We start from the raw sequence: 23291 nt of genomic DNA, 5'->3' as shown, positions 1-23291 counted from the left end.
TATAAAACCTTTAATAAGATCATTAACTGCCTGTCAGAGTATAGATCCTAATCAATGGAAAGTTCAGGACTTCGGAGAAATTGATTGGGGCGTTTTGTAATGAAGAGATTTTGAGTCAGATAGTGGGCCAAGGCCTCCATTACTTTGCCTGTCAGAGTGGAGCTTTGTCTCAGAGGTCCTTTAAGATAACAATGCCAGGTGCTTGACTGGAAGAGTCTTCATCCCCTCAGCACAAACAAAGCAACGTTTTCCTGTTTTTCAGCATGTTATTTCTGTATGCATTTGAAATACTGATTGTATTGTGGAAGCAAAGAGGGTTTTGTTTTTTTTTAATAATCTTTGGTATTTTCACATTCAATGCCTTGTTTCACATGGTCTAAGTGTCCTTGCAAAACAAACACGTCGATCAATTAACTGGCCATTAGCAGGAGGTGAGCTCCGTCGCGCAGCCTTGCTGGGCGGAGCCATTTGGCAGCCTGTTAAAGTGCGCTGGGTTTGGAGCTGGGCTCAAACAGCTGCGGTTGTTCTTGGTCAGTCTTTGAACTGCTTCCCCAGGGTTGATGGGAGGCGTTGTCATTGGTCAGCCTGAGCTTCACTCAAGGCCAGTGAAGCAGCTGCTCAGCCAATTAGCACATCTTGTTTGGTTTCTATTCTTTCTTCCACAGTCTCGGTCCATAGTCCAGCCCACAACCTGTTTGTTCCTCCCAGCTGGGCTCTTATTGGCCATGTTCTGTTTGACTGACAGGTGATCCCTCCTCAGTCTGTACATCTGGCTTTAATCCATTTTTTTTTTTAAATCAGTTTAATACAAAATACAAAAAAGTAAACGCAAACGTGTGTCAATATGCTGTAAAGATTTAGTCTACAGTGAACTTATTTTCACATTTATGGTGCCATGTAAACCTCCAGACGTAGGGCACAGGACAAAATCAACAATTATGGATTCCAGTTCTCTTCAAACTCGAGGGCTAGTGGTCAGTGTGTGCTTGGGCAGTCTGTGATAGATCCCCAACTCTTACGACTGGAGGTGATCGAACACATCTTCTGCAAAGCACACATTATCTGCTCATGTGCATTTTTCACTTTCACAGTCATTGGGAGTTATATTTGTATTCTAGAAGCATATATATATATATATAAAAACATATTTATTTAGGCGGAGGGTGGTGCTCCAATTATGGAAAAGAAAAAAAAAGGCACTGGCATGATTGATTAAGGAGGAGCGATTGCGCTATAATGATTTCCCCGGTGACCAATTTTACCCACATTTCCATCAACAAATAAAAAAACCAAACAGGCGGGGGCTGTCCTGATGGCGCGCGGGCCAGACGCCTGATTCAGTCCTAATGATCTGACAGAAGAGAAATAATAACGATGGAGCACGTATCATAACTCATCAATGAAGTGTAATAATGTCAGCCTTGTTAATTAAATCTGGGGCTTGATATATAAATGCGCTGGTGTAACTTGTCCATGCATTGTGTAAGCTGGAGGTAATAGTCTTGGGATTCTTGTTGTATCTAGTCTACTGAGAGCATTATCAACAATGGCCGGACCTACGTATTCAGGCATGAGAGTTTGTGTGTGTGTGTTTTCTAATCCTGAGGCCATTGCTGTTATGTTTGGAAGGCTGTACACGATGCATAAAATTAGTCGCTTTATTCGTGCCGTGTGATTACGTGGGGGAATAACGGTGTGGTTAGCGCCACAGTGCAATCTCAACGCTGCTCAATGAACTGATCAGTGAGCAGCGCGGCTCCTCGTGAACTCTCGGGTTTTCATCTGCTTGTCCCTATATTCCTCCGGGAGCACCACAAATGATAAGAGCATACTCTTCATCTCCAAACACCACCGGAACGAGCATAAAGAAAGACCCGGGTTATAAACATCCATCTGTGGTGATGCAGAGGACGCCCGAGGACCTGCCCGTTGGTGCAGATTTCATTTGTTGTCATTTTTAAAGAGATTCCTGGAGAAGGGAAAGGTGTGTGTCAGGCCAGCACCTGGCACTTGTCAGTAGCGAAAGCTTCACGTAGTCACATAATTCGATTGTAGCACATCCCCATAGCCTGAGCTTGGCCTGCCTGGGGGCAGAAAGTGGCACCTCCGCAACCAGAAATGGTGCCAAGTCAAGTATTTTACAGTGTCTGTAAAATTTGTCACCAAATGCATTCCGGCCTGATGCCTTGACTACGGAATACACCAGACCACTAAGGAAACCACTAAAAGAATATGATGCTGGTTTCGATCTGCACGGCAGTGACGGCTAAAGCGTGCCCTAAACAGCACGCCAGCCGCCTTCTCTGCGCGCGGAGCATGCTGCCATAAACCCAGCATTTACGTCCTCGCGCCCTTCAGCGGCAGTAACCGGACGCGTGCGAAGGGCGGAGGAGCGGTCCGAAAACGGCCCTATCCGTCTCCGCGCGCCCTCGAGCGCGCCGCCAGTCGGAGCAAGACACCCGCGCGGAAAAGGTCAGGGCACCGGTGAAAAGGCTCGGCTGAAACATCGATCCCGACAGCTCCGGCTCTGGCACAAAGGCAGCGGAAAACGATGCAGACCTCTGACGCGTTGCTTCAGAAACGCGCAGAGCAGAGCTGTGTGCATACGCTGCCTAACACGACGCACCTTGCGGTTTTTAACGTTTGACATTTTCACTGAACGCCGTTGCTTTGGAACGGTAAACGAAGCGTTAGCAGGGGTCAGCTACGTGCTGAAAGATCGCTCCTGCTCTAGCGTGGACAGTTGTTACCTAACGTTATTTCGGCTTCCAGCTTTGTTTTTTTGTTCCCTATCATGTTCTGTCACCAGAGAATTGGCACAATTACCGACTTTGGAAAAAAACCCGCTCTCTCTCTCTCTTTCTTTTTGCTTTTTTGCTCTTCAAATCCCTCCCTTTTTGTTTTTTTTAACAAAACCTTATTAGCAGCCACTAGAGTGTTGTTAAACACACATTCGCAGGGTCAGACAGACGACTTAAAAACTGTAATGTTACTTTCTTCAGCGTTTTAGCACTCACTTTGCCGGGCTAATTGTTCGTCTTCTTAGGTTGCTTTAAATACGCAGCCGCCATATGTGGAACTGACGGAGATACAGACATTTATCACCGAGCTTCACTAACGCAATGGTCACACCTTTTTTTTGATAAATGCTAGGATAATACACACATTCCTTTTTTTTTTTTTTTTTTCCTTGGGAGACAAATGGGTGCTTTGCATAAATAATGTGCAATGGGCCTACAGAACCCAGAAGTTATGAAAAATGATGGGTTTCTCTGCTATAAATCCACCCTTGAGCAAAAAAAATGTCTGGTACAAACTGCTGCCAAGCCAGAACTATTATAGTCTGGTAAGTTTTTAATCTTTTGAAAAAAAAGCCAGCCATAAATATCAGAGCTGTTCTGTTTGTGCCGGAGCCTCTTTAGCACCTAGTGTAATATCAGTAGCTCACTTAAGGCTAAAGTTAATTCTGAAGAATGCAGGCATAGTGGCACTTTGCTCTTTGTCTAATGTCATTACCTGAACATTAGCATAAAAATAATTTCAGTCTCAACTTCATGTAGTGATCGTCCAGTGGAATCACCTTTCTCGCTCAAAAACTAATTTAAAAAGGATTTGTGTTGTTTACTAACTAGATATGCTAAACACAATGCTTCACAAATCCTGACTCCGCGAGACGGAGTTTTAAAGCGCAGACCAGCAAGGTGGCATAAAATACTCATAGTCTGAATAATTCAAAATGTTATTTGAACTAACATACATCACACGTGGCATTGTGCGCCGATGCAATAGGTCGATGCTAGCGGCCCCTTCTCTGCGCGCTCCACCCTGCCCATCGGCCTCTCAACCACAGGCGCCACCTGTTCAGCCCCTGGGTTCATTATACACCAACTGTATGCCACGGCGCTGGCGGCTGGCGTTAAACCGGGACCGCCGTATCGGTGCACAGCCTTCCCTGAGAACTGGGGCAGTGAAGTCACACGCAGTGGTGTCGCGCTTACAGTAATAAATACACGGCGATCAAAATATAGGGGAAAGGTTTCCGAGCATCAGCTTTGATTTGGGGGTAATCGTAGAATAGTTTTTGCTGTTTCACAATGTTTTTTCCCAGTTTATTTATCCAATGAAATGACCTTAACTCTAAAGCAGAGTGTAGGAGCAATTTAAACCCACAAGTGCCTCGACAGCAGGATTGTAAAGGCTCTACCCCAAAACGCATGCATTCCATCATCAGCAATGACAGAAAAGGACTAACAGCTACAGAGGCGAGAAGAGTCGACTCGTCAAATGCACGCGGAAAAGCCCCCGTGCTGGCCGAGTCGGAGGGCCGACCTGTACCCGATCAGGCACGCGCTTGGCCTCGTGGAAAGGACACTGATGTCAGCCCGGGGCCAGCACACCCCCCAGCGCAAACGCAAAGTGTCAGAGGACGGCGTTGAGGAGACGATGCTGGCAATGGGTCAGAGTCTCGGCACAAGGCCCCTGTGACCTGAATGCTAACTCGGGACTCTTTTGACACTCCTGTAATTACTTTGTTCTTATCACAGGCTCGCTCGGAAAGATTTGAAAGAACTGCGAGCATTCCAAAACCCTGCATTGTGTATTTTCAAAGAAAAAAAAGGATAAATTCTGGCTGTATGCGTGGGTACCATTGATCTTAGGGAAAATCAGCAATCCTTTATTCTCCGAGTGTGTTTTCTGTCCATTCTTATAAGCTCTGCGAGATCGATGCCAGTAGAACACACACAAGCTGCCCATCACTGCTGAAAAAAAAAAAAAACCCTCTTATGGTTTTCTTAAAAGTGATCAAGTGCGCCTTGCGATAGAAAAAAATAAAATAAAATAAAACAACAAACACCCTACATGTACTAACAGGGAACTTTGCTCCACATAGTCTCAGGTTTGCATGTGTAATTAAACCGCGGTGCAGCCCGTGAAGCGTTGCGCAGGAGTCGAGATTCCGCAGCACGCGTCTGATTAGCCGAGACTGGTGGATGCTGTCGAGCTGCAGGGTTGGCAGGGCGTGAAAGCGCGGAGCTGGGCAAACGTGCCACGGCTGGGGTTTCCTTCTGAGCCGCGAGCGCGCGTGAATTAGCCTGCGTGCGCGCGGCGCTGCACAGATGGCGTGCGCCTCTCGGCTCCTGCACAGGGTCGGTAAGCCAAGACCGCACCATTCACCAGTCTCTCTGTGTGCTGTTCCTCACGCTCCTCCTTTTCTGTTCTTTTCTTTCAGGCCTTCCCGTGCATATCAACAGGAATTTATGGTAAGGACTCTCATTTAATTGTTTGTTTAATTATTTATTCAGTTATTTATTCATCCATCCATCTATCCATCAATTCATAGGTGAACACAAGGGTTTGGGGATGGAGAGATGGGAATTTTGTTTTAAAGTTTGTTTAACAATGTATGATGCCAAAAACAATGAATATATTTTTATTTTTTAAAAATGACTTTCTATTAAGTTGGCGCCTGTTGCCAAAATACTGTGTCTCTTCCCTTACATATTAGAGCGCCACCTGATGGTAACAGTTGGTAACAGTTAGCACAGGACTGCTTTAACATACACATCCAGTATTTAGAGTAGAGTCTCTGCCTCGATCCTTATAGTGAACAGACGCTCCGGAATGTCACTACAGCCGTGAGGAAATCTCCACTGTCCGTGCGATGGCTCCGTGTATGCGACGGTGAACGTGAATGTCCGTGAGCTCGCTTCTGTAAGGAGCACGGGGCCGTCACTGGCCCGACCTGGCAAACCCGGCAAATAGTGCTTGAACAAAGCAGCTAAATAAATCGGTAACACCACCCCACAAGCTGCATGCTCCTGCAAGACGTATCGCCTTCATTAATGGCACTCTGTGTGTCTGCAAAGTGCTGCTTCCTTCCTAATTGCTCCTCACGCCTGTTAGTGGATATGCGGAGTGTCCGGTCTTGACGGCAGCCGCCACTGTTCTTCACACACTTCACAGTCCTCATATTCCTTTGTGTTCATATTCCAGAGGTGGGAAGAGGGTGGTGGGGGGGGGGGGGGGGGTGTACCGTGGCTGATCCGCCCCGGGCTCCAGCAGCTAATGTTCTTCTAGCGCTCCTCTTTAAATCGTTGCTCTGATGCACATCACACACAACGCAAAGTGCTCAGTGCCCCCTGAGATCTGGAAGCTCCACCGGACACGTCGGGCGAGTCATTCACGTGCGCGTTTGGTAGCGTTTGTCCTTCCGTCTGGGGTCGATAATCAGATGACGATTGTTCCTCGTTTACACCCTGACATATTTACCATTTGTTTACAGCGTAAAACAGTCCAATTATCTGTTACTGCAGCATGGCAAAAGAACATAAGCTTTTGTAGACTGCACTGTATATAGTACAAGCAGTGTGTGTTTAGGTGTTTGAGGGAGAGAGAGAGTGACAGACAACGTGTCTGTCCAGCACAACAATGAGCATAATAATAATAACTGAGCTGTCCAGATTGCACCAGGAGAACACCCAACTCCCACCCACACCTGCCCCACACTCACCTCACACCCACTCCACACCCGCACCACACCTGCCCCATACTAAACAGTCCATTTAATAAATAAACAGGCTTATCTTCATCCTCAAACCAGGCTGGCTGCTCCTGGCAACGCTCATTAATCGTGAAGACGTTTGTGGGCTGAGCGCGAGGACATGAGGCGAGCTTACCCGACAGAATGCCGTGATCAAAGGCCTAATAACCTGGAACGCCTCCCTGTGTAATCCCGCCCCCCCCCACACACACACATACATCGCATGCAGGCCCGCCGGCTTTCTTCTGCACTCAAAGATGAGAGCTTCTCTTCGCAGCGGGTTTTTTTTTTCATCTTCTTTTCCAAAGTCAAGCTCCACTCACTCCCACACTATCGATGGGGCTGACAAGGTAAACCCAAACCCCATCAATGTAATGAACCCACGCTAAAGGCGCTCCCTGTCTCCTAACCCCAGGAGGCCACCACCAAAAACCGGCACCTTCGCTTCCTCCCTTAGCACCACGACAAATGAGGTCGCCTTTGACGGACAGCTCGGGAGCCGGGGGTCTGCGTGTGGGGGGCGGCTCAGAGAGAGCGGCTTCCTGGGCACGGGTCAGGAGATGAATGACTCCTCTCCCAGTGCCGACAGTCCAATCGTTCAGCCCATCTTATTATCCCAGGTGGAGTTACCTCTGGCTTGGAGTGTAAGCGGTGTGGCTACGGTAAGCAGACCGGGCCGGGCAGCACCGCACAGATAAAAGTGCCGTCTGTGAAGGCCGTCGGTCACCATCCCGCGGCCCGGGTGCAAATGGATTATCCCTCTCTGGAGCGGGTGGGGACGTCTCAATGTCTTACAGGATCAGAAGTGATGCTTGTTCTGGAGTGGCAGAGTGGATGCTGATAGAACTCGCTTTGTCTTTCACTCATCTCTCTCGCTCTCTCTCCTTCTCTGGCTGTGTGGTTTGCTTATAAACACACGGGGGAAGGTAAACAGAAACACCCCTACCAGTATGGGACAGGCAGGCAAGCACAAGGATTTTTTTCACAACACAGTAATTAGTCTGTTCTTTTCTGTTCTGTTGCATGCTCTCCTTCTGTCTCTCTCCTCCACCCCTCTATCTTTCTTTGTCTTGTTCTTTCCCCCTCTCTCCTCTACCCCTCCCCCCTTTCTCTCTCTCTCTCCCTCACTCTCTTTCTTTCTCTCGCTCTCTTTCCCCGTCCCTCAGGTGAAGGGTGTTATTGACACTCAGGTTTTATCCGGTGTCTCTGTCTCAGGGAGATATGAAGCTGGGAATGAGAGGATCTCTCATCCGGGCGTCCAAACGGCCACGCAAGGATGAGCCGAGTTAGCCGGCTAAACGGCTCCACTCGGTGACCCCTCGCTCGGACCATGGCAGCCTCTTTCGGGGATTAGGAACTGAGTCCCTTTACGGGGCCTTATCTGTCTTCTGTGGCTTTTCGCGGGCTCACCAGCGGGCGAAGGGCCGCGGGTAAAGCCCTGGGTTTAGACCACTGTCGACAGGCAGAGGGAACGCTGAGGGCAGCTAATGCTGACTCGCTGGAGCAAGATCACGGATGCTTTTGGGACGGCGACGGACAAATCTGAGTGAAAAAAAAGGGGAAGTACTGGTGGTTTATCGCAGATAATTTTGAAGACCCTGCAAGAGAGCTACAAGTGTGTGAGCTACGCCCGTGCGTGAGTCCGCGCAAAGCCAGCTAAGGTCTACTATAAAATAAACATTTCCTTTTTTTTATTGGTCATAAAACCATCCAATGGCAATGATTCAGAGTACAAGCGTCAATCTTGATTGACAGAGCACCTCCACCCACTCATCCATCCACCCACTCATCCATCCACCCACTCACTACCCAACAGTACAGATAGGACTACTGAAGGCGAGGCTGTAGCTTGGTGTGAGATTGTCGAACCTTTAAGAAAAGGAGAAGGCTCTCGTGCTGGTGCGCGACATTGTCAGGGTTGTGTTAATGCCGCTAACTGTTACTTCCTCTAATCCGAGAGCTCGTCTGCGGGCTTTTATTGTCCCTTAATTTGCCTGCTAAAGAAAATGACAGCTTGCTTGTTCCACCATATGTCTAATGGCAGCCTGGTGAAGACAGATGTTACCAGCTGTCTGGCTGGCCGGCATCTTTTACAGTACAGAGGAGAAGTGCACCAGATGTGACGGCTATGTAAAGTCACTGCATTCAGCTGGGAATAAAGACCCACGAGTTCTTCCTCGATGCTCTTGAAACCTCGGGCGCGTTGTTATGTCCGTCACTGGTTGAGACTTAACCACACTTGCCGTAGTTTCTCCGTGAGGTTTTGCGGTAGCTGCATTAGCAGTTACTGGCCTGCTTTCCCGTACATAATAGCACAATAAAACAGAACTCGAGCACTTTACAATCAATTTTGACCGTAAGTGCAATTTGAATGAAAGCGTGACATTTTGTCTGTTTTGGTGATAACATCTTCAGTTAAAGTAGTACTAATAGCAATAATAATAACAACACCGTCACATCCATCATGATGGTTACTGTTGTTATGGATGCGCTAGTCAGCTCAAATGGCAGGCTCTAAGGATTGTGTTGCTAAGGGCCTCCTGTAGTCGGGAGGCTACCCCTGTCCCACCCGTTCTTTCTCTCATCTGTCCCCGTGTCTTTAGCTCTGCCGCCTGTCTGGACGCGTTCATCCGCGCATGCAGCTCGGCCTTCTCTAGTCCAGTATTATGCTGACCCCCCCCCCCCGAGAAACCTCGAGAGGAAGCAAGATTCTGGCTGACGTCACAACAGAAACAAACTAATAAGAGCAAAATAAGTGACAGAAGTCCTCGTCTGGGTTCCTAGAAGTCCTCGTCTGGGTTTGATCAGTGTCCAAACCCCATCTAGCACAGGAGCAGCTGCCTGATATTCGTAGTGGATTCCAGATGACCTAGTACCTTCTGTTCTGGGACAACAGGGAACCGAGGTGGCTTAGAAGTTGGTGGGTGGGGCTGGGAGGTGGGAGGAGCCAAAGAAGGGGAAGAGGCCAGCAGGTGGGAGGAGCCACAGCAGTCGAGATGGGTTGAGACTTATCAACAGCATGACACTGGGAGTAAGTGTATGTCAACAGAAAATGAGGTCAAATACTATAGTGTGAATAATAGAGGGATATAATATGCAAAGAGGGACTCCAGCAGATCTCGCTATGGCAGCACAGCTAAAAGGAAAGAGCCAGAAGGAAACACTCCCTGGAACATCAGCGTTCCGCCGCTCTCAGGCAACAAACTTGAGTGACAAAAAAGAAGTGACAGCATCACAACATCGTAGCACATTTACCATAACTCTCAATGCCCATGGACCCCCAGATCCACACCTTTACCTAAGATGAGAGGTGTTTAACAAAATGCCTGACTAAACAAGTTTTCAGCCTTTCCATAACTATTGTGACAGAGTCCCAAACCTTGACAGGAAGGTTATTTCATAGCGTGGGAGCTTTGCCCCCTGCAGTAGAGTTCCTTATTCTAGGTAAAGAGCCTGCAACTTTTGATCTAAGCAAGAGTTTGCTAAAGTACTGTGGGAGAAGTTTGTTCAGCACTTTGTAGGTCATTTTTATAAGTAATTAGAACTTTTTTTTTTATAGATAATATGACATTTTCCTGGGAGCCAATGCAGTATAGCTCAGCTAGGTGTGATATGATCAAATGTTCTAGTCCTAGAAAGAACTCTGTTGTATTTTGATCTAACCAGAGCTTTCTTATGAACTTAGTTGTACAACCAGATAGTAAGTAAGAGTAGTCCAAGCTGTAAGCGGTTTTCTGCATCATGTAGTATTTGTAATGTTTGTAATGTTCCTGAGGTGGAAAAGGCTGTGCTAGAAATAATACTTGCATGAGCTTTAAACAAGAGAGACTAGAATCCATAATTACACCAAGACCTTTAAAGGTAAAACATGTTGTGATGGGGAGACCATCAAGGTTTATTGCATAATCAGAGATCTTACTCCTGGCTGCCTCTGGGCCTGATGAGAACACCTTTTTGTCAGAATTAAGGGAGCCAAAGTTCTCCAGTGTCCGATTTCCATTACACGTTCCTAAATGATAATTAAGATTATATGTGTCTTCTGGTTTGTCGTTTTGAGCTTTCACGATCTGTCTAGTCCTGCTCACATGGCTGAGGTAGATCTGCCTGCAAGGTTCAGCTACTGCTGATCAGAAAACTTGGGTAACTATGTAAACATCTCAGCCAGCTCTGTTTAGAAAACTTTGCTGGCCTTACCTAGATGCTCCAGCCAACCTTGTTCCAGAACTAGACTCACCAGAGGTAATTTTAATTCACAGGTTCCAGCGTCTCAGTAAAGTTCTCCGGTGGTGTGTCATTCAGTAGACAGCCCCAGTAATTATTTAACAGCCTCTTTCAAGGCTACTGCCATAACCAATGCTAGCCTTGATCTGCTCCTGCGGAAAAACGAGTCTCACAATCACACCATCTGTATCTCTCTCCCTCCCTCTTGGAGCCCTGTTCTGTGATGAAGTGTGGGAGGGTTTGAGCTGGTAATTGGAAGGCTCTGGCAGAGTGCTCATGTGAGGGTGACTTCCCTAAGACAGGTGTCCCCCAGGCTGCGGTTTCCATGGTCATATCATTCACCCCCTTTATTTCCAAAATGTACCAGCCCCTGCAGGTGGTGCTGAATGGAGTCCGGGCTGGGAGACAGCACTGTGTGCAGTAGCGTCCTGTGCAGCCTAGTAATCAGAGAGACCTCAGTGGGCTCGAACTGTTCCATATGACCTTGGACATGGCTGTCTCGATCGCTGTCTCGATCGCTGGACTGGCAGACATCACCCTCCACCAATAGCCTCTTTCTTTTTTCACTCTGTCTCTGTATGTGTGTGTGTGTGTGTGTGTGTGTGTGTGTGTGTGTGTATATCAATGCGTGTAAGTATAAATGTTGCATTAATAACAATATGCTGAGATTAAATCATGCTTGCACACACACACACACACACACACACAAACACACCCACACGTGCGCGCACACACACACACACACACACACACACACACACACACACACACACACAAACACACGTGCGCACACATATTCCAATCACACCTGACAGCGGGGCTCGGTATGCGTGCGCCACAGCCGTCTCCTCTGGCAGGAGCAGGAAGTAGCCTCCACTTTTCGAGCCCTCTGTCAGGCGTCAGGGCTCTGGGGGCCAGAAGGAGCGGCAGAAATATCTGTTTCTGCAGTAATTGCGACTCGATCCTGGCCGATGGGTGTAAGAGGGCCAGGGGCCTCCCCGACAGTGAGAGACGAGGAGCGACAGCGCCGTCCAGCCCCTCTCTTTCCGAGCCTTATTAAAAAGTAATCTGCCCTCAAAGCATTCCCAATCAATAGCCTGTGTTAACAGAGTGCTCGCTTTCCCATCTTGGCGGGGGCCCTGGAGATTAATGTGGCGGTTACCTGCCCCACATCTAAGGCCTTGCTGGTCAATATGTCATTACGTTCACGTGACGGTGGTGACCCCAGCGACACGGTGGGGACAGAGGGACAGCGCATGTCCTGCTGGTGTGGAACGCCATGATGACCTGTATATTTGGTAGCAGCAGGCTCCTAGCAGTGAGGGATTCCCTATACACCTTAATGAGCCCTTTTCAGGGGGTGTTTGATGGAACGGATGTTTGCATACCAAGCAACAGTTTCCTGAATTATAGCGCAATTAGAACCTCAGCTGTGGAGAGGGGTTGGTTTTTTTTTTCGGACTGGATAAACACCATAAAATCAATGAGGGGTTTGCGTCCGCTCCCAGCCCGGCGCTTCTAGAGGTTTTCAAAGGCATGCGTCTCGGTGAAGGTGATCAGGGGCACGAGGCCCACGTTTGGCTGAGGAACCGGCAGGAACTGGTCACCGACGCTCTTCGGGACGCGAATTCAATCAGCCCGTCTCTCCCTCCGCAGGTTTCCCCAACGAGCCCGCTGCTGTTATCGCCCTGAGGACAGTGAGGGACTGGCTGAAGGAGAACACCGATGAGGTAGGATCTGCTGGACTCATTAATTATGCATGTGGTACTACTGAAGCATGCACATGCATTCTAATGGCACTCCTCTGTTACACAAGACCTGCTCCAACCAATCAGGTCTTACTCCTTATGCATATTCAGTTAAGAGGCGGGCTAATTTGAATGGGGCCTTTAATGGGCTGCTGGGTTTTTAAGGGGATCCACGTTACATCGTTACAGCGATGACAGCATCAGTCAGTCCAAACTGTCCAAACACAAAGTGTTGCTGGATAGAACAGTAATGCTCACTGGACACACACAGCTGGCTGTACTGTTCATGACCTTGTAAAGATTTGTAAAAGATCTGTAGAATTCCTGTATGGTCATCGTCTCTCCCGTGTAAATGATCTTACTGGTTACATTATGTGAGCATTTGCAGATTTCCTTACCATTACTGCCTTTATGAATTGCCAGATGGGTGGGAATTAATTACGACAAAAATAGGGACAAAAATCAGGGGAAAATGCGTAAAAAAAGAAATCCAGCTGAGAGGAGAAAACATAAACGAACTCGATGTCTTTAAGCACTGATTCCCGCTCTCTGTCTCTGCACTTCCTGTGTGGTGTTCCTCTTTACTAGTCCTGGGCGTTAAGGCTCCTGGCTCCTGGCCTGGGTCAGTTAGGTCCGTATTGAATTACGTATGTTACCATAAAAGAAAACAGCAACTAGCATGACTACGGGTGCGCCCCCGCTCAGGGCGAGCTCAAATGCACAGCACGATGTGATCTGATCCCTCTTTGCATGGCAGAAACACTCCAACAGAGAGGTCTGTCTTGATCGTTAAGAGGCCAGAGTAAATGTCCGCGTGGCCTTTGACACACATGTGAATGGCGCAAACTCGTTGGGATTCACATCTGGTCTGGGGAGGTAGGGGTGGTGACCGGGCTGTGAGGTCGCAGGAGACAGGCCGGGTTGGCGGCTTCGGGTTTCGGCCCGTACAGACACCGGGACGTGCTGACAGAAGCTGGTGGCGGGCTGAAAGGACGCGGGTCTTCGGGAATGAAACTGCTTCTTCTTTTACATGCGTTGGGTTCGTATCAGGTTTTGTCAGCAAAGTTGTCTCTTCAGACGGAGAGTGCTGTCAGAGGCTAAGACTGGGTGCAGTGCTTGGCTGTAGTAAGCAGGCCTTGTGCCCAGACTAAAAGCAACATCTCGCAGGGAGGACCCAATATCTTAATAACCAAATAACTTTCCAAAATGGAGCATTTTTTTCTCGACAGCCTTATGATAACAATCCAAACATTTTTAGAAAAATATGATGGTAGCATTACAATGGCACTAATGGAGATCGAATGACTAAACTGTTGAGCGCCTACCTCTACCAAATCCACCCCCCAAAAAGAAAATGGATCTTTTTTCCCCCCATGTTTCATTTTGCAGTGATGTGATCATGGCAATATTTATCTAAGACTGTTAAAGAAATGATGCAATAAATATGCAAACCTTATGATCTTCAGTCCGACGGAATAAATGCGTGTGAACAAAGCATAAACGCTAGCCTAACATCAAGCTGGTGGGCTCGTGAAAAATGTACCTAATGCATTAATCGCTATTCTGTTGTCTGTATTCCCAGTGAGCTGGTAATTATTGCTTATTTGTGTAGTTTAAAAGCACTGGCCTACCCTGGATCTCCGCAACCGAACATTAAGATTCTCCAAGGTGGTGAGATGCGGGCAACGCGTTTTGTGCGCTGTGCAGATTCTGTCGCTTGCTTGCACTGCCACGGTAATTTAGAGAGCAATGAGTATGGATCGGTTCCAGCTCGGCATTGTTCCGTGCCGAGAAGGTACCCAGAGCTCTAATGAGAGTATGTTTGTTTCCTAATGTCATAACCATCAGCTTCCGCGCAACTGTTAGTCTGTCTAAAGTAACGGAATATGATATCTGAGTTTACGGCCGTGGGAATTTTAACTAGCAGAAGCCATAATCAGCTCTGTGCTTGGAAGACCTCCAAGAACGTCATGTAGGGGAGTTTAGCAAGTGGTTAGTGAAAATGAAGAGTGTTTATTGGAAAACATGGAGGAGTGGAATTCCTCTGGGTCTTCCGGAGGCACGTTGCTATTCCTCTTAGTCTCCTTGTTTGTGCCGAGGCGAGGTGAGGATCGTCTGCCTTTTCATCCGCACCGGGCTCCAGCTAATGTTCTTCTAGCGCTCCTCTTTAAATCACTGCTCTGATGCACATCACAAACAACGCAGAGTCTAAAGTGCTCGGTGCCCCCGAGATCTGGAAGCTCCCCCAGACATGTCGGGTGCGGCTCATCTCGTCCGAGTCGTTCATGTGCACATGTGGTAGTGTTTGTCCTTCCGTCTGGGGTCGATAATCAGATGGCGATTGTTCCTCGTTTACACCCTGACATATTTACCATTTGTTTACAGCGTAAAACAGTCCAATTATCTGTTACTGCAGCATGGCAATAGTAGTCTGCATGATGTATAGTAAGTGTGGCACTTGTGTGTGCGTGCGTGTGTGTGTGTGTGTGTGTGTGTGTGTGTGTGTGTTGGTGTGTGACATTAGGCTGAAAAAATTATGAGCAATGAGGCTGGAACTGTTCTGGCGGGCCGTTGTTCTGGAGGAGCCTCTAACCGGAGTTCTAATGAGATTGTGCACACTGTGTAATGCGTCCGGCTGAAGTGTGACAGAGAACCAGCAGTGAAGTGACATGAGGCACTTTCTGCAGTACATATCGGTTGGAGGGGAAAGAAGAAATGATCTGGGGACTGTCCTAGCGATCCATCACGGAGAACGCAACCGGAATCCGTCACATAAAGGACAGCGTGAGCCATGCGAGTGTGTTTGCAGCCACGCGGCATCGGCACTGTTCCTCGCTGTTCCTTGCTGTTCCTCGCTGTTCCTTTACCCGTAAAGAACGTTGGCGAGGCCTGAAGCGTGAAGTGCAATCCGTTCAGCCTATGGTGCAGTACCTCCCAGCGACGATGATGCACAGGCAGGCCGCTAACCTTCCCAGGCTGAACCACGTGTTTCTATGGGTCGTGATTAAAAGGGCAAAAGCAGGAGATGGAGAGAAGGTGGGGTTTCTGTGATGGAGAGAAGGTGGGGTCTCTGATGGGGGGTGGAGAGAAGGCGGGGTTTTCTGATGGGAGGTGTAGAGAAGGCGTGGTTTTCTGATTGGAGGTGTAGAGAAGGCGTGGTTTTCTGATTGGAGGTGTAGAGAAGGCGGGGTTTTCTGATTGGAGGTGTAGAGAAGGCGGGGTTTTCTCTGATAGGCTTGATGAGAGCAATGGTGTGATGTGCGCATGCTAACATCACCAACAGAAACACTGCACACCCAGAGTACTGTGCATTCACTGTTCATTACAGGACTTCCAGCCTGAAACAGCGCTGACTTCAGGACAGTGGTGCCAACATACCTGCAGACCTCACACCCATTTGCTTTAGTTCTCATTTGGTCTCCAGGCCAAGATGGTCCTGAACCACAGCCATAACTGACTCCCAACCGATCGTCAGCGTGTCCAGTGATTAAGATGGAATCCTTCGGTCAGGATTCACTCCACCAGTCAGGCTTCACTCACCCAGTAAGGCTTCACTCCCTCAGTCAGGATTCAATTCACCAGTCATGATTCATTACAGTAGTCAGGACTCTCTGTACCAGTCAGGATTCACTCTGCTTGGCTTGTTGAAACCATGCATCATATAGGCTGGCACTTCCAAAAGCAACACAGGGCAGGAAGAGTCACAGAATCCACCACGTTATTCTAAACAGGAACAGTCACATCAGACTGCTGTCGCTGCTCTGTCACTTTCCAGTAGTCTCTCTCTCTCTCTCTCTCTCTCTCTCTCTCTCTCTCTCCCCTCCTCTCTCGCTCTCTCTCTGTCTCTGCCTCTCTCTTATCCGTTCTCTCGCTCGCTCTCACACACTCTCACCAGTTCTCAACACTACCCTGATTTGGGTCGTTATGTTGCTGTGATGAGTGACTGCTGACAGATGGAAGAACTCTACCTCTCCCTCCCCCCTCGAGAGTCTCACGCCAGCTATGTCATGACAAACGTCTCCATCTCTCCGTGCGCAAAGAACCAATGACTCCTCTTACCCCGTCGGCACGTTACATGCAGACAAAGCGGCTTCGCACCCACACGGGCAACTTGCACGTTCAAACTCTGTTTACTTGATGAAACATTAGAACATGGTCACAGTTATAGATCAAAGGTGTTTTGTTTTTTGGTTAAGATTTTGGTACTAAACATGGCCTCAATTCGCTGCCCGTTCAGCTCAGGCCCCAGCTGTGGTCGCCGCGCCCGAGAGAGCCTCACAAAAGCGCCTGACACCCAGCGTGAAATGTTGCCGGTGAGCCCCTCCCGTGCCGGCTCTGCTCCACCCACCCAGACTCCAGCTCTCTCTCCCACGCTCCCGCGGCCGACCGGATCAAAGGCGGGCAATCGCGCTTTCATCTTAAATTCCTTAAATTCCACGGGTGGAGCGAACCTCCGCCTTCCTCTCGTGTGTCGCCGTGGCTACCCGCGGAGCTTCTACGGAGCCAGTATGAATCTGCGTGGATGCCGTGGTCTTGGTAAATGGCGAGGGTTTGTCTCTTGACTGTACCTGCACCTCTCTCTCTCTCTCTCTGAACAGTGGTGGTCCTCGTCGAAACCGAGCCCTCTTTAGGTCCCCTAGACCCAATCAGAGGTGCGTCATTTTCGCTACGTGCCATCATTATGCTTCTTCCCTCTGTAAAATCAACCTCATCCAGCCATTGCTTGGCTTAGTGTCTCATTTTCCCAACTAACTCGAGACATGCTGCGCTTTAATCCGTGCCAGAGCAACGCGGGTCGTCACTTGATTTGCCCAGCGCGGATCTGCGCGGCAGCGGCAGGGGGCTTAACAAAGCGGCGGTGGGAGGCACGGGCTTCTGCAAGGAAAACAGTGCGAAGGCTTCCGTAACGAAATCTCCCCTCTGCCCGCACACCACCAATCCCACCCCCTCCCCTGCAAAGAAAGCCGGCCACCGCGGGAATTCTCGGAGCGCCGCCACCATTCCTGCAGCGAGTTTCGGCTTGCGCTCTCACATGCTTTGGCTTATTTATTTATTTACACCCGTCTCCTCCGTGCCATCTGTCATCCGATGGCGTGCGGATGGCGAATGCCACCCAGAGCGAGATCCGGGGGAAGCCTGAGCCGAAGGGGGCGAGACGCAGGAACGGGTGGAGCGGGGCCGTTTGGCACACCGTAGGTAAACGCCCCCTTTCCCGGAAGCAGGCTATGGCAGGTGAGTACACAGTGACGTGGAGAAGGCAGCTGCTGTCGTTCACACGGCGACGACGAACGCCGCGGACTAGTGGCAGTGACTTACGCGATGGGCCGGAACCCGAGCGGAAGCCTACGGGTGACTGCTGAGACAATCTGACATGAAGGCACAGTTTCCCCGAGACAAAAGGGTACATCGCTGTGTGTTTTTTGCGGGACACCTCTTCGGCGCGTGTTTGCGGGATGTCTCGGCTCCGCGGCGACTGGAAGTTGAGCCGATCAGAATCGGAGAGCCTCAGAGAGGTGAATCACAGGCCCCAAAGGCCCGAGTGCTCCTGTGTGATGCAATCGGCATACGGGGACGTGTCTGACAAGTAAGAAGGAGTGTTGAGATGTCAGTGCGGTTGCGTAAGGCCCGGTCACACGCACAAAGCTCGCGCCTCAGGTTCTGAACAGAGGTGAGAACCCCAGCTCAGGTCTGTAGTGACCTTAGAGAGGGCACTCCAAGGCTGCTTTCAAACACTCGTCACCTGGTCAGGGTCTTTTTAAGAGCTAGCCGAGGGCTAGAGAAAACACACAGGCACCTGCGTGCGCGTGCACGCGCCCACTCACGCTCACACTCACACACACTCACTGACTCAACCTCGCTTGGCTCCCAACATGTCACCATGATGGAGGAGCTCGAGGAATGCCGGCAGGGTGGAGCTTGAGCAGAAGCCTGCAGGCCTCGTCAGCTCCCCCTGTTGAACGTCCAGTGAGAAAACGCCAGGCTGACATGTCCACGTACACCCCCCCACACACACAGCTCCAGGGCAGGTCACAGCCTGGGTAACTAAGCAACAGGAACGTTACTCTGTAATCTTACGCTTTGCTTTGGCTTTGAATGCTGGCTTTAAAATGTGATAAATCCTGTCCAGATGTGTTTCCTAGAAATAGCTTTTGCGGAACGGTGCAAGACACACTCTGATATCTGTGAAGATGCCAGTATAAGACACATAAATGGTGCGGCTGGGTTTAAGTAGCTAAGATTAGCCTAGCATGCTAACCAAGCTACAGGAAATAACCGTCAGTCAACGCAGAAGGATCAATGTAGTCCCTTCCAAAAGAGCGAAGCCGCCTAATTCTGCCTAATTTGGTTATTCTTCTGTCTCCTAAGCAATATATACATTAGCTCTCTATTATGCATAAACATCTTAATTAGCCTGTCAGTTTTTCAAAAAGCCCATGTTTCAAAAATGATGACATTAAAATTCTATTACACATAGTCATCCGTGACGGAGAATTTTCTTACAAAACAAAGTCGAAAGACGAAGACGAAGCATAAACATGACTGTTGGAGGAGCTTTTTAATTAATCAGCTCATCAGATAAGAAATTTGCATGGTCAGTGATGATCGCTACTAATGTGGACTCCTCCCGAGAACAGCAGGGTAGCTCCAGTGTCCAAGGCTGGGAATATAAAGCGCCGAGAAGGAGGAACTGCACTGTTTATGCACATGTCTGATTGTCCTGTGCCTGGAGGAGTGTGTGCGTGTGTGTGTGTGTGTGTGTGTGTGTGTGTGTGTGTGTGTGTGTGTGTGTGTGAGAGAGAGAGAGAGAGAGAGAGAGTGCATTTGCGTGTTTGCATTAGCTGAAGTATAGCGGTGTCCTGGTTTCTCCTCACTTCAAAGAATGAGATATTTGGGAAATTAGCGTAAACATCATTGTGAAGTCATTATCCTTTGCACAGATGTAAGCCTTTTGCCGATCCGCCCATCTGTGCACAGTCGTTCCATCCGGAGGGGAGAGTAGAGTGCGCAATCGAATTTCCATTAAGGTCCTGTCCTCCATCTGAAGTCATGTCAGGGATTTGGCAGAATACTTGCTTTAAGTTCCCTGCGTTAACCAGATAATCCAGATCACACATGAAATGCACTAGAAAGAATCGGTTGGCTACACGTGACAGGTGTTGGTGGTGTAACACTAATATGAAAATATGAATCTTGACTAATGATTCTAATGACTTTTGAAAAAGTGATCAAAAAATGAAATGATTTGAGCGGCACCCGGTGCATGGGAACGCCTTCCTGCGCAGGTCTTGGACCTGCGGAAAATCTCCTCGGCTCCGAGCGTCTGAGGACGCGAGCGTAACGATCTTCCGCTTGCGCCTGCTGTCGTCAGATAGCAGCCGTGTGCAGACGCGCGTTAAGCCCGCTTCGCCGCGGAACTGTCTGTGCCGTCCGGGTCTCCGCAGCGCCGGTGGTACTGAGGGAGACGAACCCGCAGACGTCGGCAGTCAGGCCACGAAAACCTTCCACCAAAACGAGAGAGAGAGAGAGAGAGAGACAGACAGAGAGACAGACAGACAGAGAGAGAGAGAGAGACAGACAGACAGAGAGAGAGAGAGAGAGAGAGAGAGACACACACAGACAGACAGACAGACAGACAGACAGAGAGAGAGAGAGAGAGAGAGAGAGAGAGAGAGAGAGAGAGAGAGACAGACAGAGAGAGAGAGAGAGCACACATACCCTAAAGCACAGAAGCGGCCATGTCGCCCTGCCCGTTTATCATGTGGATTAATTGTGCTCGCTATCTTCGGCGCGCAGAAATGGAGAGATTATGAAAAATGTAATGGCTGCTTCTTTTTTGCCGTTTTAAAAAAAAAAAAAAAAAAATTTTTATCCCCCAGCGCTGCTATTAATATGGATTAAGCCATAAACCTTGGGCTCCGATCTTATTCAGCACTTCTCTTTTTAAAGCACCGTCGCTCGGCCCGAACATCTCATGTGACGTGGATTACATAAAAAACAGATCATTCTCAGCGTGCTGGAAGAGACCTTGGCACTCATGGTCCGCCCGTGGCTTAACAACTTCAGCCCAGCATGGCGGGTGTGACCCTAAGAGCTGACGCGAGTCTGAAACGGAAGACACGGAGCGATGTAGTTCATCACAAACACGCGTCGTCCGTCTCCAGCCTCACGCAGCAGACGGCCGGCCGGCTCCCTGCGGCATGTGTGTTTGTCTGTTTGTTTGTCTGTTTGTTTACTGGTGTGTGGCTTTCACTCTTATAAGGCGTAGGAGGGTGTCTTTGACACTAATCCCAGGAATTTCTTCCCTCCAGATTTTTGACCGCGCTATGGATTTTGGCAGCGTCAGTGCGGTGCGTGCGTGCGGGTGAGGGTGTGTGGGGATGTGCGTGAGTGTGCGCGCGGGCACCGCGCCCGTTTTAGAGTTGCGTAACCTATCCTGAGGTGCCGGCCTTCTGTTCTTGTCTGGTGGATAGGGAAGGCAGCTTCATGTCCGTTGCAGGGACTCGTCCGTGTCGCGCGGGCTAGCTTCGCCTCCGGCAGCCGGGCCGGGCAGGTGGGAGAAGAGGACTCGCAGCTGTGCTTCCCGTTGCCAGACGTTTCAGGGCTGCCGGAGCTTTTGTTGTGTAAGCGCCAAGACATGTCCCCCGGTGAGAGGGGCGCTCTGTCTTTAAAGAGCCGACATCAACGGTTATCGTCACGGGGTCGGTCACTCGGCAACGAGAAGAATTGCGAACGGAGCTCTAATTTTTTTCCGAATTTTCACATTCCGGCATGGCGGAACCAGTTTGTGAGGTCATGTTTCACGTCCTCAACTCCACGCCGCTGTTTCCGGAGGGCGCCCCTCTCATTTCAAGAAAGCGGAGCCCGCACTTTTCCGGAGGAACACGAAGACACTTTTCTAGAGATGGACAAGCTCATCTTTGATCCAACCATGCTATATCCCACCACAGCAGATATCTAGTTTACTAAAACTATAATGCTCAGATCAGAGTGAAATCTCCTGACCCCGTCCTAGATAGTGCAGGGGCTTTTTTCTTGGGATTTTAATGATTTAATGAGTTTTCATCCAAAAAAATGTCAAGAGAAAAGAAAAAATATATAAATGTACCTAGTTGGTACACACAGCTTTGTGTGTAGTTTACTCAGTCACAGAGAATCCCTGGTCTGCAGTTGCTTCTGGCCTAGCAATACTGATATCAAATTGCAGGAAATTGTTCTTTTTTAACAAATTTCCATTTCTCTGCCGAGCGTTAGGTTTTGCGTGGCGAGAAGCCGCCACCACTATTCCATCAGCCCAAACAGCTTCGGCAGATGAGAAGCTATTTTTCTTGACTCACAGGAGGGCGTAGAGCTATTTTCTCCTCATGCTCCACATCTCTCCTCTGGATGCGCAGGAGCAGTGGCTGATCAAAGGACCTTGGAGGTGCCCTGATCATAGCACACATGGAGATATGGGCGTTCCTCACCCGCACAGTGATCTTCATCCACATGGCGTTCCTCATCCACATGGCATTCCTCATCCATGCGGCGTTCCTCATCCACACGGTGTTCCTTATCCACGTGGATTTCCTCACCCACGCAGGGTACCTCATCCACGCGGCGTTCCTCACCCACGCGGCGTTCCTCACCCATGCAGCGTTCCTCACCGTCGTGGTGTTCCTGACCCACATGTCGTTCCACAAAACGTGGCGTTCCTCACCTTCACATCGCTCTTCACCCACACGGCACCCGCTCAGCGCTCCAAATCCGCGCAGCGTTCCCGTTGGCCGTACTGACCTTTCCTCCCCCACTGCCTGCTTTTGATGTTTTCTCAAGCGATGCTTTTTTTTCTTCTTTTTTTTTTGTTACTGTGAAGGTTGCGGTAACTGCGAAATCACTTTTAACGACACACATTTAGGCTTTATTACAAAAAAAACAAAAAACCCCAGCTCATTAAATGCTCTTGAACCGTGGTGAAGTAGTTTGGGTCCGGGAGCCGTTGGAGAAACTGACGATGAAGGAAAGCCCAGGAGCGGACGCGTGTTTGCAGCATAATTAAACGTGTACCCGTTCCGCGCTGAGCCCAGGCTGTTTGGCCAGGGCCGGCCATAACCAAGCAAGGGCAGAATTAGTCGGCTGACCCCGTTACGGACAGCAGGTGGTCCCGAGCAGGGTCGCCCCTGCCTGTGGAGAGGTCACACTCCTCTCTTCAACCTCCTTTCTTCTCCTTCACCTTGAGCTCTGGCCAAAGCCCACACTGCCTCCCTCTCTCTCCCTCTCTCTCTCTCTCTCTCTCTCTCCTTTTCTCTCTCCCATCATCTTCCCCCTTGCTTTCTCTTTAAGCGACTTCACAAAGTCATGCTAAAAACTTTCGCTCCCGGCCGGATGATAAGGAGGCGTGTCGCCGAGCATGCTCCGTAGTGTGTTGTCTGAGGAGACAGAAATATAATTTTCTGTCAGTGCATGATTTTGGCTGCGCGGACGGTCCCGCCATGGGGTGCAGGGCGTCTTCAGGGTGCGGGTTTTTTTGAGCCCCCTTATTACGGATACATTCATCAAACTTGGCCCAAACCGATAGCACACTGGCAGATAGGGACGCGGGGCATTCTATCACCACGGGAGACGCCCTGACAGGACAAGTCCCTTCTTATTATCGTCTCGCAGTGTGTGTGTGTTTGTGTGTGTGTGTGTGTGTGTGTGTGTGAGAGCATGCGTTCATGTGTATGTATCCATTCTAGCGAGTGTGTGTATCTTGATATTTGTGTGTGCGTGTGTGTGTGTGTGTGTTTGTGTGTGTGTGTGTG

The 23291-nt window shown here is 49.3% G+C and overlaps 1 protein-coding gene across 12 annotated transcripts in view; it reads left to right on the top strand.

Annotated features, from left to right (window-relative positions):
* macrod2 (mono-ADP ribosylhydrolase 2) overlaps nucleotides 1–23291 on the top strand; it is a 486124-nt gene that overhangs the window by 362485 nt on the left and 100348 nt on the right. For all 12 annotated transcript variants that reach the window (XR_014126642.1, XR_014126641.1, XR_014126639.1 and 9 more), the window contains 2 exons: nucleotides 5231–5261; nucleotides 12419–12492. Coding sequence is in view for 7 of the 12 variants with exons in the window: in XM_081724942.1 (XP_081581068.1) it covers nucleotides 5231–5261; nucleotides 12419–12492 (105 nt within the window). In the remaining 5 variants the exon portion in view is untranslated. The remainder of the gene's footprint in view (nucleotides 1–5230; nucleotides 5262–12418; nucleotides 12493–23291) is intronic.

This window comes from Electrophorus electricus, chromosome 12 (assembly GCF_041902795.1).
Source record: "Electrophorus electricus isolate QZ-2024a chromosome 12, ASM4190279v1, whole genome shotgun sequence".
NCBI lineage: Eukaryota > Metazoa > Chordata > Actinopteri > Gymnotiformes > Gymnotidae > Electrophorus > Electrophorus electricus.
The sequence above is the reverse complement of the archived record's forward strand: the minus strand, read 5'-3'. Positions and strand labels throughout refer to the sequence as shown.